Source organism: Grammomys surdaster, unplaced genomic scaffold (genome assembly GCF_004785775.1).
Source record: "Grammomys surdaster isolate TR1022 unplaced genomic scaffold, NIH_TR_1.0 125878, whole genome shotgun sequence".
Classification (NCBI taxonomy): domain Eukaryota; kingdom Metazoa; phylum Chordata; class Mammalia; order Rodentia; family Muridae; genus Grammomys; species Grammomys surdaster.
Genome location: NW_021620703.1, coordinates 144,538 through 160,697, shown reverse-complemented (window position 1 = coordinate 160,697; position 16,160 = coordinate 144,538). Strand labels below are relative to the sequence as shown.

Genomic DNA, 16,160 nt, shown 5'->3' with positions numbered 1-16,160 from the left:
GAAAATATGTCATTGACAGTCATGTAGGAAGCAAGCAAGCCATGACTCATGATGCCTCTCTATACAATGTCTACTTAAGATGACTGTGCATTCATGGTAACAATGCTATGACATCCCCACTCTTTGTTGTCAGTCATTCATTTGTTCCTTGTCCCACTCACTGGAGTCTAGTTAGAAGGCAAAAGTCCTCAGGGAGGTTATTTATGGAGAAAGAATTAAAGTTGGTCTTATTCATGCTAGGGGGTGTGACTTTAATAACACCCACTCAAAGACGGGACGAGGTCCAAGCCCCTGTGCACTAGCTCCTAGTAGGAGATAAGCTAGCGATAATGGCTAATTCTGAAGCAAGGCACACAATGCTAATAAAAAGGCCAGCACTGAGATAAAACCAGAGAGCCATGGTATGCTTCTCTGGTTAGAGTCAGTCTGGATAAGCAGAGAGCATAAAGGCTTTGGAACTAGGAAGTCTTAAGCTATCCTGCGTGGCTCTTGTGTTACTTGGGACTAGTGACTCAATCATAGAGTAGCCAAATATTCTCACCTGTACAAACACACACACACACACACACACACACACACACACACACACCTCAGTTATTTCTGGAAGTCACCGTAAGGAAACTCCTATTTTAAGAGAACCCAGCAAGATTTTGTTTTCTTATCTTCCTGTTAAGACCACTGCTACATGTCTCTGAGAGAGGTGCCACTCCCTTTTGCCTTCTCTGTGTAGCCTCTAGACCTCTACTCTGACCTAAACCCTAGTCAGAGGCATCAGAGTGACCTGTACTACAGATGGGGATGGACAGGAAAAGAAGGCTTTTTTCCTTTACCATAGCCAGTGTGAAACAGAACCATCAGTTTCCTCCACTGTCTTTCAGGTTAAACCAAACTGATTCAAGCTAGAAAACCAAACAGGCTCATTAACCATTCCTGTGTCTCTTCCTCTGTCTCTGTCACTGTGGAGGTTGCTGCTTAGGCGTTATCTCATGCTTCCAAGAAGGATGTGAGGTCACTAGGTTCAACACCGATTTGCAGATGAAGTATCTGAGACCTGCTGAGACAAAAAGCACCCCCTCTCTTCCCTTTGCCCTCTGTTTTAAATACCTGTGATTCAACAAACTTCAGATAAATTTTTTTCACTAAAATAAGCTCAAAATAGTATAGCAATTACTATGATTGCCATTCCAGTGCAAGCCAAGGTAGACCAGATGTATGCTGACTCAAAATGAGAAGTCTGAAGAGGAATGGGGAGTAGGAATTAAAAAAAATAATAAAGGGAAAATGAACTCAGGAAATCAGATTAAATAAATGAGTTTCGAAACAATAAAACATGGTTTTATGACAGATGAAGCAAAAGGGTGAACTGGGAGATGCCATAGGTGAGACAGTATTATCTTTTATAGACTCTTAGAGCTGCTTTTCCTACACTCACCAGCCTCAAACATCAACCACTCTGTTTGATATCTTCTTAAAAAGAAAGGAAAACTTTCCTTCAGGAAAACACCACGACACCCCACTCCTCTCTCTTATTCTTCTCTCCACTCCCTACTTCCTTAACTCATCTTTCTATCTCCAGGAAGAGGTGGGAAGTAATAGAGAAACTATTTTTTAGTGAATGAGGTTTTTGACCACAGTCCAAAAGAAATCTCCAGAGATTGCTTTTAAACTAAAAGCAATTTCACACCAGCAGAAAACTTGAGTTTCATGGAAGATGCTCTAAACGGGAGAAGTCAGAAAATGCCTTGTAACTAAGAAGCTGGTTTAAATACAATGGCCCAATTGCAACCAAGAAATAAAGGATAATTTAGTGATATTGTCATTCATGTAGGACAAGTGAAGATACTCAATCATTCTTTTTATTTGCAGCCATAGCTCTTATCAGATGTATTTTAGCATCCCAGAACTGTTTTCATTGTAGTGGTTTTTATGGAATAGGGAGTTATATAATATGGAGAGAACACTCTATATAGAGAGGAAGAAATGTATATATTCAACCTCAGCAACTATTTGCAGAGAGAATCTCCTATCCAGTTTCTACTAATAATTTTTATACAATATTCCATATTCATTTAACACAATTCATTGATTTCCTGAGCCCTCAATCATGTATCTGTGTGCCACTAATGGCTGAAAACCATGGACAGGTGAGGTTGATTTGCTCACAGGTAGAACAGATGATGTGGCATCATTTAATTTCTTCTTATATACTTACTTCCTGTCAGCAGCTTGAGATGATCTGCTGATCTAGAGATTGCTAGGTGCTACAGACTGCCACTCTTTGATCTCCTCTTCCTGGTGGTTCAGTCTCTCAGAAAAGGAAACATATATGAATGCTCCTAAGGGACCAGGCACCTTTCTTAGCATACCTGTACTAGCTGCTTTATCTGAGTGAACTCAGCAATTTCAACTGATGTATTAAAATCTCAAACTAATATTTTGTTCCTGTTTTCATATTCAAGTTGGCTTAACACATCAACTAAACATAGTTCTGTACCTTCAGGGATCATTTGATTATTAAAAATGAAAGAGTGTCTTTTCATGTCTATAGACCCATCTCAAATATTCTTTTATATTTAGTGTGCTCTTCTTTCATGGGATTAATTGTGATTTTTAATTCGGTGGTTTAAAGTCTGAGCTCAAGTGTGGCTCCTGACAGGAGTCTCAGGACACATTTTCCTTGAAAGAGCGATGCCTTGTGTAGTTTTACCTTCACTAGATATGATGACTAGTGGCAATCTTTGGGGTTTGTGTCCTCCATCTCGGGCTCAAAACCACCTGATCAGCAAGCGAGTGGGCTAGAGTTCTTTGGTGTTAGAACATTCCGCACAGTTTCTAGAGTGGAGCATAGTAAAATACTTTAGTAGAGTTTGGGTAGTTTGTCTCTCTATGTATGACATAAAATTATAGCACTCATAATTTTGAAAGTTGCAAGATAAAATACCATGTTTATTAACCCTGTACCAACTACTTCCATTATCTAAATATGTAAAGATCCGTATATAATGGAAGCAAACTATAAAGACACAAGTCACTTTGTATTAGCTTCTAATTACTAGATTGAAAAACAATAAGAATCCAAGTAATGAATTAATTTTTATTTTGAATGTACACCAATATCTAGTGTACATAAGATGATAACTGCCAAGTGAAATGGATATATCTAGCAGTCAGCTGAATTTAAATGATTTTAAGACAAGTGCTTAGAGAAAGTCAGTTTAGAGTGTCTTCCGTCTTAAGACAAATCAGACAGATATGCTCACGTGTTGACTTTCTAACAGGATTGGGAGTTCCCACACTTCATGGGCGATGTTGATGTGAATCTCCCCGGGTTGCACACTCCTCACATGCAGTTCAAGATTCCCTTCTTCCAGAAGATCTTCAAGGAGGAATACCGCATTCACATAACAGGTATGGTGTATAACTTTGGGCACCACTGGATGTTTTCTGTGAAAAGTGAACCAGTGGTGAGAGGCATGATTTTAATTAGTTTTTACTCACTCAACAATGCAAGGTGGCTCTAGGTGAACTGGTGACTCATTGCCATCCATCTGGGTTGTAGGCTCATGGTGGCGTTGACCAGTGAGATCCAACGAGCACATAGGAATGAATGGAATGGTGACAATGATAAGGAAGGCTTGTCTGTTACTTACCTGCCTTGAACCCCGCACTTCAATCACACTGCATTGGCAGTCACTAGTTCAGCACTATACTTAGAGAAAGGGAACACATAGCAATACACCCCCTAGCTGGGTACTACACTGTCGAAGCAGGTCTTTCAGTGTGTGATTCCAAAGGGTAGGGGACAAACTCTCTTCTATAGGGCACTATTCCTGCCACACTTCATGGATCCCTCCACATGGATCTTACACATGGGATGGCTTTTTCATAGTCCTCGGTGTCTATTTCAACACCAGTACATTCTGTGCCTCTGCATTGATTGTAAGGTGAAGACAATGTCTGGAATCTTCAATCAGTCCACATGCCTTTAAAGAATTAGGCTACTGACTATTTGATTTCATGGAACCTAATTCTGTGTCCTAGCACACGTTTATCTCAAGAGAGTATTTTGTGAATCTCCAGGTTGTTTTACTCTCTGATTTTTTTTATGCTTCTGAAATGAATAACGTCTTAGTCATTCTCATCCCAGAGAGATATCCTGAAGACTCCTCGTTTTATATCTTTTCTTCTTTTGAACAAAAAGAAGACAGATGAATGATCATGGATACAAAGGGTAGCATTCACTCCTAAACTGTTCAGATGCAGGGCATGAACACGTCTGCTTTAAGGACAATGGCCTAGGATCCCATACCTGCTATAATGAAAACTGAGAAGAAATCTGTGCTTACACTGCCGTCTGTGTTGCTGGATAAAAATAGCCCAAGTGCAGAAAGCATTAACATCTGAGTACTGAAAAACTCTCTGCTTCCCAGCCAGGGCGCTATGCTTTGGCTCTGAGCATGAGGCAACCTTCGTGAGTTGGAGAATGAGCTCATGAACAGGGAAGGTGCATCAGGTTTCTGTTCCTATTCAAGGCAGCCAAGGCTCATCTATTAAATTCACTGGGTAAATCAATTGATCTGAGTTCAGGTCACAGAGTGTGGTTTCAGAGTCCCCACTTAATCTGTGCAGCATGCCATCCTCTTGGACTTCTAAAATAGCCATCACACACATACCTTCACCGTATCCCTCTGGGTGGCTTTGTTTGGACCATCTGTTCTTGCCACCGGCTCATGTCTTAGGCAATCTCTGCACAAAGACAGTCTCTGGCTACCAGAACCTGTTAAAGGTATGCTACTCAAGCATAAAATACTGGGTTGTGGGGGAAAATCAAGATAGAAAATAACTGGAGGGAAAAAAACAGCTTTTAAAAATTGAACTGTAAAAATTAGTCAGGTTGGGACTATTCTACATGGCTTTGTTATATACAGTGTCAATTATAGAAGGGGAAGATTCAGGGTTTACAATATCCAATGTTTGTGCAATTTGGGATGTTTTATTTTAAAAGATGACCAAAAAAATAAGTCACATTTAAAAGTTATACACAATGTCTTGCAAAGGCTATGTGCTTGCAGGATCTGTGAAGCTGCAGTGTCATTGGCTATGAGCCAACAAAGCTCTGTGTATTTGGGGAAACACAGATACACGGCCTCAAACCTTGACTCATGAACAAGCAGCTGGAAACAGAATAAAGGCACATTAATAAAGTTTTCCGGAAGAGGAGGTAATATGACTAAAGCTTTTGGCAATGTTTGCTGAGAGTTCTATAGCTCTCTGAGAGATCTGGCCAAGGTGCTGAAGGAATGAGGAAAAGCAAAGGGACAGAGAAAAGCTCAGCTTAGGTAGACCAGGTTCTCAATGGAGAAGCTGCAGCTCCCCAGGAGTAGCATGATATATACAGTTGAAGAAGACATCATTGTTACTGTACGCAGCTAAATCAAGAAGATTGTCCATCTGGTATATAGCTGGATCAAGGAGACTGTCTTAGCTATTCTCAGAAGATGGGGTCTCTATTGGAGAGCATAGGCATTAAATATCCAAGGGGAGAAAGCTATGCAAGGGCATTTTCTGTACATAGTGTCAATATTCATGCTTGGACCAGGAGAGAAGGCATTTCTATTCCCCCAAGGGTCTAAGGCTTTGAGGTCCTTGGCATGACCCATACTCATGTCAACAACATACATTGACTCAGGCAGTCATTCACTTGGGGCTTTCTCCTTTCCCCATATATTTAATAGGTCTCCAATTAATAATTAATTAAATAATAAATAGAAGTCTCTAATAAGAGACTTTATAAATGTATGGATTGGTGGGCCCTAGCCCCACCAGTTCCTGAACAGTTCTGATACTGAAGGTCTGGGGAAGAGCCAGGGGATTAGACTCAGGGAAGTCTTCCCTGGGCAATGTGATTAACTGAGTAGTTCTGCTCCATTCTCCCTAGCAGAAGTCAGAAGGTATGTGTTTTTCCTAGAATTCACCATGCAAATGATAGCCACCTGAGTCCACCGAAAAGCCCTTTGAGCAGTCTAGTGGTTAAATTAAAAGTGTGAGGGCCTCGAGGTAAAGCTGTACTGTAATGAGCACAGTTGTGGTGTTGCCAGTGTGTCCAGGTGTATTAGCATCTGCTAATTCTTCAGAAAAATGGCTACAGGTCTTGAAAAAAGTCAAATCTTTCTGTCTTCAACGTTGTTTCCATCTTCCATCCTCTCTAGTTCCTGCTAATCAGCTTTTTTAAAAAAAAAATGCTATGGAGAAGCAGCTGGTCTTTGAAGAAGTTTTTACTTAATTACAGTTTGCAAGACAAGTACTTCTAGGGAAAAACTGGATCAAATTTCCAAAATATTGAGATCCATGATGTGTTTTAAGACTGTCTTCATAGCCTGACATTTCTGTCCTACGAGGCAGATGCTGACTTGTTGAGCAGTCTCCCTTAATTTATCATAAACAGATTAAAGGAGATTTGGATTTTCTTTGTAAATTAATATTGCATTGCCACTTGAGTAATTAAGAGTGATGCTCTCTATATCCTCCAGTGTATCTCAAACAGTATGTGTTAGAATATTCTGGAAAGATTGTTTAGAAAAATAAATCCCCATCAGGCATACACCAACATCTGTGGACTTGAGGTTTGGGGCAGAGTCTGGGATCCATTTTCTCACAAACACAAGTAAATCCTGGGCTGGCAGGCTGAAGCCCATGCTCAGTGAGATCCTGTTGCTGAAGAACATTGTCTATAGGCAGAATTTCTTGTATGTTAGATAAGAAGGCAGCTGTGTGCTGTGGATAGGAGGGCTGGAGAGGTGGGGCTTCACAAGCCCTTTGGAGCCCAGAGGGATTACACTAGGAGTGAGTTCCAGATGTTGGCTGTTGAGCTACAGGATTTGGATGAGCACCATTAGATTTTGAGTTTGCTTTAGTGTGATTATTTTTATGCCCTGATCTTTCCTTTTGGAAAAATAAAACATTGTGATTTTTAAAGACACTGGGGACTTTTAAAAAGTTGGACTATGTATGGGTTGAATTAGAAATGTCCCCCCTTTTGCTCAGATATTTAAATACTTGGTTCCCAGTTGGTGTTTGGAAAGACTTAGGAGGTATGGCTATGCTGGAGAAGGTATGTCCCTGGGGGAGGGGTTTTAAGTGTACATAGTCTCACTTTAACTCCAGTTCACTGTCTACCATATGACTACTCATACGATGTGATCTTTCAGTTTCCTGTTCCTGTTGCCATAGCTGCTGTTTATTATTGTTTCACCATAATGATGGACTCTTCCCCTTCTGAACTGTAAGCCAGAATAAACTCTTCAGTGAGTTTTTTAGTTGTAATGTTTTCCTACAGCAATGCAAAGTTACTGCCCTGGATAGTTTTTATGTTAAGTTGGCACAAGGTGAAATTACTTGTGTAACAGGAACCTCATTTGGAAGAATGCATCCATAAGACTAGAATGTAGGCAAGCATGTAGAGCAATGTCTTAATTAGTAACTGATATGGGAGGATACAGCCAGCCGGTTGGGTGTTGAGTTCACTCCTGGGCTCATGGTTCTGGGTTCTGTAAGAAAGCAGGCTGGGCAAGCCAGTCAGCAGAATGACTCCACGCCCTCTGCATCAGCTTCTGCCCCTGGATTCCTGCCGTGTTTGAGTTCCTACTTTATCTTCCATTGATGATGAACAGTGATATGGAAGAGTACGGCGAATAAACCCTTTTCTCTCCAAGTTGCTTTTGGTCCTGATGTTTCATCACAGCAAGAGAAACGCTAAGACTGTAACTGATTCAGAAGTTGATGCTGGAGAATGAGCTACTGCTGAAGGTGCCTTTTGTGTAAGACCCCACCTAGCTAAACTTGCAGATTGTGAAAGCCCTAAGGATCTTCTATTCCTAGCAAGCAACTGCAAACACAAGCTCCTGCTAATGTGACTCATCCCAAGATGGCAGCCAAACTTGGTGGTGTCATTCACATGCTAAAGGATTTAGAAGTATAAAGGATGCAAGAGTAGAGGGGTCATGGATTCTTCTGTGATTTCAGCGAGCCACTGAGTTTAGGCTGCTTGTTGTTAGAGAGTCTCTTCATGAAGGCTCTGGGAGAGCATTACATCCATCTCTGAAAATGAAGCCTCCTGGTTTGCAGTGGAGACCGCAAGATGTTAGAAGCGCCAGGGGTCATGAGGCATCTGCAGAACTGCATACAGAGAATGGAGCCAAGGCTAGAGAGAGGCGTATATTTCAGGCAGCAAAGCCAGAGGACAGAGCCATCAAAGCCCTCAATAATAAATGTTGAGCTTCAGGATTTGGTGTTTGCCCTGTTGACATTTGGTCTTGCGTTGGTTCAATATTTCTCAACTATACCCCTAATCTTCCCTTTGGTAAGGTATTGTCTATTCTGTTCCATTATGTGTTAGAAGTATGTAATTTGCTTTTTGATTTTCAAATGAATTACAGCTAAGAAATTACCTTGAATCTCAATAGACTTTGGACTTTGGAACATTGTTGAGACTGTAAAAGACTAAGGGGACTTTTGAGGTCAAACTAAACGCATTTTGATTTTGATACAGTATCGAGACTATATCTGAAACCACAAGCAAAAACAAACTGTCTTCTGTCTGTGAGTCACATCCAGTCATGGTATTTTATCACAGTGGCAGAAAAGTAACCAAGAAGGATGGTATTTCATATGATGAGATAAACATGAGATCTTAGGGACAAGGGATTGGAAGGTTATAATTTAAAAGGTGATGTGTCTGTGTGTCAAGTTAGTAAGGAATGCTGTGTTATGAGCTTTGACTGTCAACTTGACACAACCTAGAAAGTCACCTGGAAAGAAAAACATAAAGAAGAACTGTTTAGATCATGTTGACCCATAAGCGTATCTACCAGGGATTTTCTTGTCTATTGGTTGATATTGGAAGATACAGCCCACTGTGGGCAGTACTATCCCATAGGCCTGAACTATAAAGGAAAGTGTAAAGAAAAGTAGCAATGTAGCATAAGCATGCAGGCTGTGTGGATGTGTTTGATTCTCTCTCCCCTTGACTGTGATTGTGGTAGACCAATGCCTTTACCTCCTGCCGTCCATTGTGAGTTCCCCATAGCAATGGATTATAACTTGCAATACTGAGCTGAATGTACCATAAGTTGCTTTTTGCCAGGTTATTTTATCATAGCGACCGAAATGAAACAGTAACACTTACAGAACTGTTAACACAAGCTAATTAGCACCATGTAAGCTTTGAGGAAATGGTGTAGAACTTTGAGGTACAAAATATAATCTACTCAATTCGGATTATGACTGGCAGGGTGACCATGAGAAGAACTTGAGCCAGGGATAGGAAGGAACCCTGCAGAACCTCCAGTAGATTCGTTGGTTGCATTATTTGCCTGTATTTTCTCTATATTCGAAGAACCTCTGTGAGGAGAGTTAAGGCTCCCCCAAAAGCAGCAGTGAGTCTCTCTTGGGCCCTAGTTATTATATACCTATGAGCTAGACAAGACATCAAGTGTGTCCTGAGGCAATAAGGGACAAAAGTCTGATGCTTAGACTCTAACTGTTGATCTGGATCTCACCTAGTTCCTTGGCCTCTGAGGGGTTGGTTTCATGTATCTTCCATGGGGATAGCAATGGAACCTATCAGAAACCTTGCTGTAAAAGTCAAACTAATGAGTAAGTGCTAGGCACTCAAGGTACTTTCTATCACATAGTATGTGGAGCACAACCTTTACGGTTTTGTACCTGACACTTGCTGCTCCATTCATCCAGAGCCTGTATTTCCTATTTAATCCCAATGTCAGGTAGCCTGGGAGGGTTTTCTCACCACTTATCTACTACTCTAAGTTTCCTGCTTTTGCCTCTAACCCCCGAGTTCCCCCACAAGATGAAAGCTAAGGATGGAAAGCACTGCCTCCTAAGGAAATACTCTTATGTAAAGGGTTTTCTGACACTGATGAATTCCCATTGACATTTTAAAAGCGTTTAGGAATAGAGTAATTTTTGATGCCGATTCTAAGCTAGCTTTATTTATGCATGTCAAAAATAACTTGAATTATTGCATCTGTTTGGCTCATCTGGATCCCCCTTGACAGATGGTTTGCTGCAGTATGTGGGAACTTTCATTTTGTAAGCTGGGGTACTGCTTATAAAAATAATCATCTCTCTCCAAGCGTGTGCTAAAATATACCTTTTCTTGGAATTGTAAGTCAGCAACAAAGAGGACAATGGTTAGCAATGAAGTCACATGGGTAACTTTGGGCCAAGTCCATTGTTCTTAAAGTGAACACTAAAAGGCGTTATACGATTCTGTCGCCTGCCCCGCTTCCCTTTACCTATAACACGTGCATAGATAGATTGAACCGTGGGATGGACAAAGTCTCTGGAGGCAAGATGGGCCGGCCTCTCAACTAAGTCTCCAGTCTCCTCTGAGTCCTATTAATGCCAGTCTCAGCGGAAGCTCCGCCATCTGTCATCCCAGCCACACAAAAGAAGTGTCCCATCGGTGGCCATCGTCTGAGTAAATTAGGAGGGGGTTGTGGGGAAAGCCAGAAGGAAGGCTGTATAGCGGTGAGGAGAGAATTCACACTGTTGGCACAATGATGCCCACGGGAGCCCTTTTGGCAAAAATGAAAATGTGGAAGTAAACAAACCTCCGCAGCATCCGTGTTCTGTTTCCGTTTACCAGGCGGTGTGAGGACACAGGTCATCACAACGGCAACAATGTGACAAATAATGGACAAAAGCCCTTTGTTCTGTTTCCAGAGTTGTGTGATTTTAGCAAATGAATTCCTAAAAAAAAAAAAAAAAAAATTTTTTTTAAAGGAGTTCTCCTGTGTTGGTTAGACGATGGGGTGTCCTGGGAGGGGCGAGGCAATGACCCGTACAGGAGGCTGGTCTGTCTGACAAACTAGTGAAGATCTCATTATAGGAAAATATGACGCACTCTGAAGAGAGTCATTTATCCGAGGTACACAAAGACCTCTTTCTACATTCTCAGGTGAGAATTTCCCTGCATCTCTCTGGAGGCAATTTCTATTTCAGTGTACTTATACAGGCCTAAGAGTTAACTGTGCTTCCTTCCACATAAAACAGCAATTCTTTCCATTTGTCTAAAATTCATCATTATTTATGTTTGTTTTCCCCAGAGCCTGTCAAGACCTGAGCTAGCCTTCCCTACCTAGTTGGGGCATCTTTTCTATATTTATGTGTCTTGTCTATATTTATTTGTGTATATGACCATTTTATAATAAAACTCCAGATCCTTCAGCAATTGCCAAAGAAACCACTGAAATATGTAATTAATTATAACCTGTTTTTGTTTGTGTGTTTGTTTTTCGAGACAGGGTTTTTCTGTATAGCCCTGGCTGTCCTGGAAGACACAGATATTTTGCTTCACTGAACTTCCCACATTATATAACTCTAATCTAGCCTAGAATTGATTGCATCATTAAAGCAAGCAGCATTTGACTTAAAACACTCAAAAGTCATTCTTTATATCTGGAGGAGCACATGTCCTTTCACAGGCTCTAAGTTGATTCAGACATTTAAAGTTATAAAAAAATACAAGCTAGGATATAGGGGACAGAGAAATGTAAATGACTCCATCCCTAATCTCAGCAAAGTCAAAGGTAAGTAGACATGAAATTTATCATCAGCATGCTGTTTCTTCTTCTTTACTTTTGTTACTACAGAGTGTAACAAGTACTACTTATGCTTGTCTTGTTGGCTTGCTTCCTAAAAGATGCAATAGAAGCACTCGGGTCTTAAGTACATACTTTACCAGCTCAAAATCACTATCCATTCAGAAATTAGGAAATATGTACTCAGAGTTTAACTAACAGTGCCCTCTTGACCCAATTACTTACATGCTTCCTACACATCCCCTAGTTACCTGGGGAGAGACTTGGGGTTGTGCTGACTTAATAATCCCGGTTTTATTGTTCTGTCTGGAGGAGAACAACTCTGATGGTAAACAAGACTACGGCTGCAGCAGGTTGCAGTTATCATCAGCATCAGCACCATTGTATCCAGCACCCATCTTCTTCAAGGCCATGGCTTCTTACTGCCTCACAATGGATGATAAAAGGCATTCATAATAGGCAACATGAATATCTGGACAGCTGCCCTTTATGGTCAAGTGGTAATGTCCACCCGGTACAGAGATGTCTACAGAATAGCTGCATTCCAATGGCTACTGGCAGCTCCAATGAAGACATAATTAAAAATATTTTAGATGCATTTGGAGACATGAAATGTTCATTGTACGTTACAAATATCAGCATGCTGTAGCTTTTTTTTTTCTCAGCTGAAAACAAAAGCATATATTTCCTCCCAATTATTGTCAATTTGTGTCTTAAATGAAGGTGATAGTTAATGGAGATTCCTTTAAAATTACATATCCAACGATTCCATAAACTCCCACAAAGTAAGAAGATAACATTTCCATTGCAGTATCATTTTGACAATCAATAAGATTCATTAAAATGACAAAATACAAGAAGGAGGTAGCCCCTGCCAACATACATGTGGTGATTTCTCATTAAAGCAGACAGAGAGTTATTTCAACAAAGAGATTAAGAGAAATAATGCATGGCTTCTGTCCTACCCCCTTGCTGATTTGCATTACGCTAAGTAGTTGAAACAACGGGGGAATGCAAACATGCTCACATGATTAATGTGGAAATTCCAAATCTCCAGCTATAGCTGATCATGTATTCACAAAGGCACTTGGGGAAAAGGATGGAGAAGCATTTTCTGTTGGATCCTTGTCTTGTCTTACAGATCTCCATGCAGTCTATTTCAGAGACTAAGGTTTACTCTATGTAAAGTGCTTTTCAAACTGTACCAAATTTTAAGTACAGCCTTCTTCATCAGAAAACCATGTTTCACCTGTTTTTTTGTTTGTTTGTTTTGTTTTGTTTTGTTTCTACCAACTGGGAATTTTCTGGCCCATTCTACAATATCGAAACTTTGGAGAAGTTTGCTTCATAATGATTAAACCAGAGAGAGAAACTTTTAGGGTTGGGAAGAAACCTTAAGGACTGTGTAGCTCAACTCCCCTGCATCACACAAGAACATCAACATGGGAGATTAAGTTTGCACTGCCTGATTGTGCGTTACAGGAGACCACACCTCATAGAGCCAAGGAGTTTCTTAAGGGAAAAAAGAATCACCAAGTTAACAAAATAGCGCAAAAATCAAAGGGTAGATGGTTGGTGATGGATCTCCTTCCTGTGTTACAAATATCAGCATGCTGTAGCTTTTTTTTCTCACCTGAAAGAAAAAAAAAAGCATATTTCCTCCCAATCATTATCAATTTGTGTCTTAAATGAGGGTTATATTTAATGGAGACACCTTTAAAATTACATATCCAAGGATTCCACAAATATTCAAATGGAACCAGAGGTCATGGCAGGTGGTTGAAAGCCAAAGATTGTGAAAGGCCATATTTTCTACTCTTTCAGCATCTCAAGATTTAGCTGAGCAGTCATGGCAGTGGTGGAACAATATTGTTACATCCACAGGAAGCTGAAGTCTCTGTGATGTTTGAGGAAGCCTGCCATACTCCAGTGTTAGTTTAGCATATACATCTCCCATTCTCATACTGGACTCTTAACACTGGAGGAGAGGCAACGGCAATATACATGTTGTTGGCCTCCAATTTTACTTACATGTGGTAACTTTCTCAGAGCTATTAATTACCACTGCAAGTAGACAAACTACCCACTGGTGATTCACAAAGTATATTTACATGGAGTGGTATAGTGGATCTCAGTGTATATCTGGTCTGGTGTTATCTGTAGATACCAGTGATACACACCGTCATGATAGTTTATCAAAAACAAAAACAAAAAATAAAGCAACTTTTAGCATAGAAATAACTTTGTTACCACCCTTGTATGTTATTCTGTCCCTTTGGATTGAAAAAGACAGGAAAAAGAAATTGGTGAAACAATACAATGTTTTTGGCAAATGTTATATATTGCAGACAACTCTCAAGTCGAACCTCTATTTTATCCTCAAATATGCTCTGAGAAAGTTACACATAGATTATTCTCCATTCTACAGACTACATAGACAACAGCAACACAAGAGCAGTATTCTGCCCATGGCAAATAAATAGAAGGCTTTGTGGGAAGAAGTCTGAATCAGAAAACTAGCTCACATTTCTCACACTGGAAATAAAATGATGGCAGTTGAGAAAGGCTAAACCCGCTACCCCAGAGGGTGTCCTCTATGTCTGATGTCAGGGTGAGGCTGGCATCTGCTCCATCCTTATTGCATTTCCCTCACAGACAGTGGAAGACGATGAGACCCAAGTTAGGCAGCATATTTTCATCTTCTCCCTCATCCTTGCCAGATGCCTAATCACTCCCATATTTACTCTGAATGAATTGCTTATTAACATACACAATGCTCATGTCTGTCTGTTGGGAAAGCATCTTCAACTGACCCCATGAGCGACCCTTTTTTCTTCTCCCCAGTTCAGGGGTGGTGATAACTCTGGTTTTTCATAAGCTACTCATCCCAGAAACCAGGGACTCTTTCTCTTGGGTTTCCCTTCTCATGAGTTTATTTTAAATAGAAGCAAGTAGTATAGACATTTCGGTAAGGTCCACTGAGGTAAAGCTGAGAGGCTTTCTGGCTCTGCCATTCAGTCTACCTTTGTAACACATGTAGTTTATAACCAAAGCCTAAGTGCAGCGTCTACATCAGAGCCCTAGAGAACCTCTGTAATGTACCTGCTGTCCTGGCAGCAGGACGTGTGTGCCCTTCATACTGGGTGAGACTCTCTTCACTCTGACACCTGTCTCACATCTCTCTCCTAACATTCTTTGTCTATCTCATGTTCCACACTTTTCCTTAGCTTCCCTTGGCTCGCCTTTCCTCCTGCAACTCATCCTCTCCACCATACTATTCTACGTGCAGTCACACATATACACGTGTTAACTAAAAGAAGACAAACGCTTCAGACTTCTCAGCCCCGTTTCTTCCTCAAGGACCATGTGAATTGCTGCTTCCTACAAAGTCCTTCCTACAGAAATTTCTCCTTGGTTTGTATTCCATGTTCGCAATGTCTCTTGCATTTATAGTTTGTATCCCTCATTGACATCTCTCAAAAGCAGTCTGCTATTATTGTCTGTTATATCTCTGTCCTGTTTCACCAACAAGATGATGAATTCCCCTTGAAAGGTAGAAACTTGTATCTCCCACCATCTGGTGGTGTGCACTGCACAGTGTCGAATATGAGCTCAACAAATGTTTAGTGAGACTGTGCACCTTTGATTTTTTTTTTTTTTTTTGCACACTAAATCAGACAATACCTTGGAATGTCGGGAACCTTGTCTTTATATGTTAACCAAGTTCAAGTCGGCCTTTAGAGCTTCAAGATTAAAATATGTTCATGCTGATCAATCATAAAAAAGGCAAGCTATAAAAGCAACAAAGCACAAAGATGTAAGCACTGTTAATTCCTTTAACTAAACTCTTCAATCCACGGCAAGTGGTGATTTCTTCTTTAGACAAAGAAATCGTCATCAGCCAGGCAAAGTTTTGATGATGACCCTAACAATTGGTGTTTAAAACGACTGGATCATTATCCACAAGGCATGGTGCTTAGTCTCCATAAGCTCGTGAAATATTAACTTCAAGAAATACTGGTTCGTTTGTTTCTCTTCATAGAAGGAAACAGGCTTTAAAGAATTTAAGGCAAGTACCGAAATCAAATAGCAGGTGGATTTTGGGGCAGGATGGCTCCCCTCGGCTTTACATATCACAGGATCCAATAATGTGCACATGTATTCCCCACTGCCTCACAGTCAGATCACTTTCCCAAAAGCTGCACAATGTACAAAATGGACAATCACGTGGAGAAGGAATTTTGTGATGTTCAATATGATTGCCTTCAGTAATCAATGTGGACATGGCACTTAAAACTATGACTAAAGCTTCTCTCGTCTCTTCCGGTATCACAGCATTTGCTACAACAAACTCAAGGGAGACATTAACATTATTATAGTATATCCGATGCTATAGAACCTGTAAGAAATGCTAACCATTATAATAGAACCTCGTAACCCTTAGAAATGTTCTGTGTTCTTTCCCTGTGCAGACACATTTCAGTAACACATCATTGAAAAGATCCTATTTATTTTATATATGTATGTATGATTTAATTA

The 16,160-nt window shown here is 40.4% G+C and overlaps 1 protein-coding gene across 1 annotated transcript in view; it reads left to right on the top strand.

The window, feature by feature from the left end:
* Tmem117 (transmembrane protein 117) overlaps positions 1–16,160 on the top strand; it is a 437,212-nt gene that overhangs the window by 419,179 nt on the left and 1,873 nt on the right. Inside the window, exon 7 of the mRNA XM_028752174.1 lies at positions 3,279–3,408. Coding sequence (XP_028608007.1) covers positions 3,279–3,408 — 130 coding nt within the window. The remainder of the gene's footprint in view (positions 1–3,278; positions 3,409–16,160) is intronic.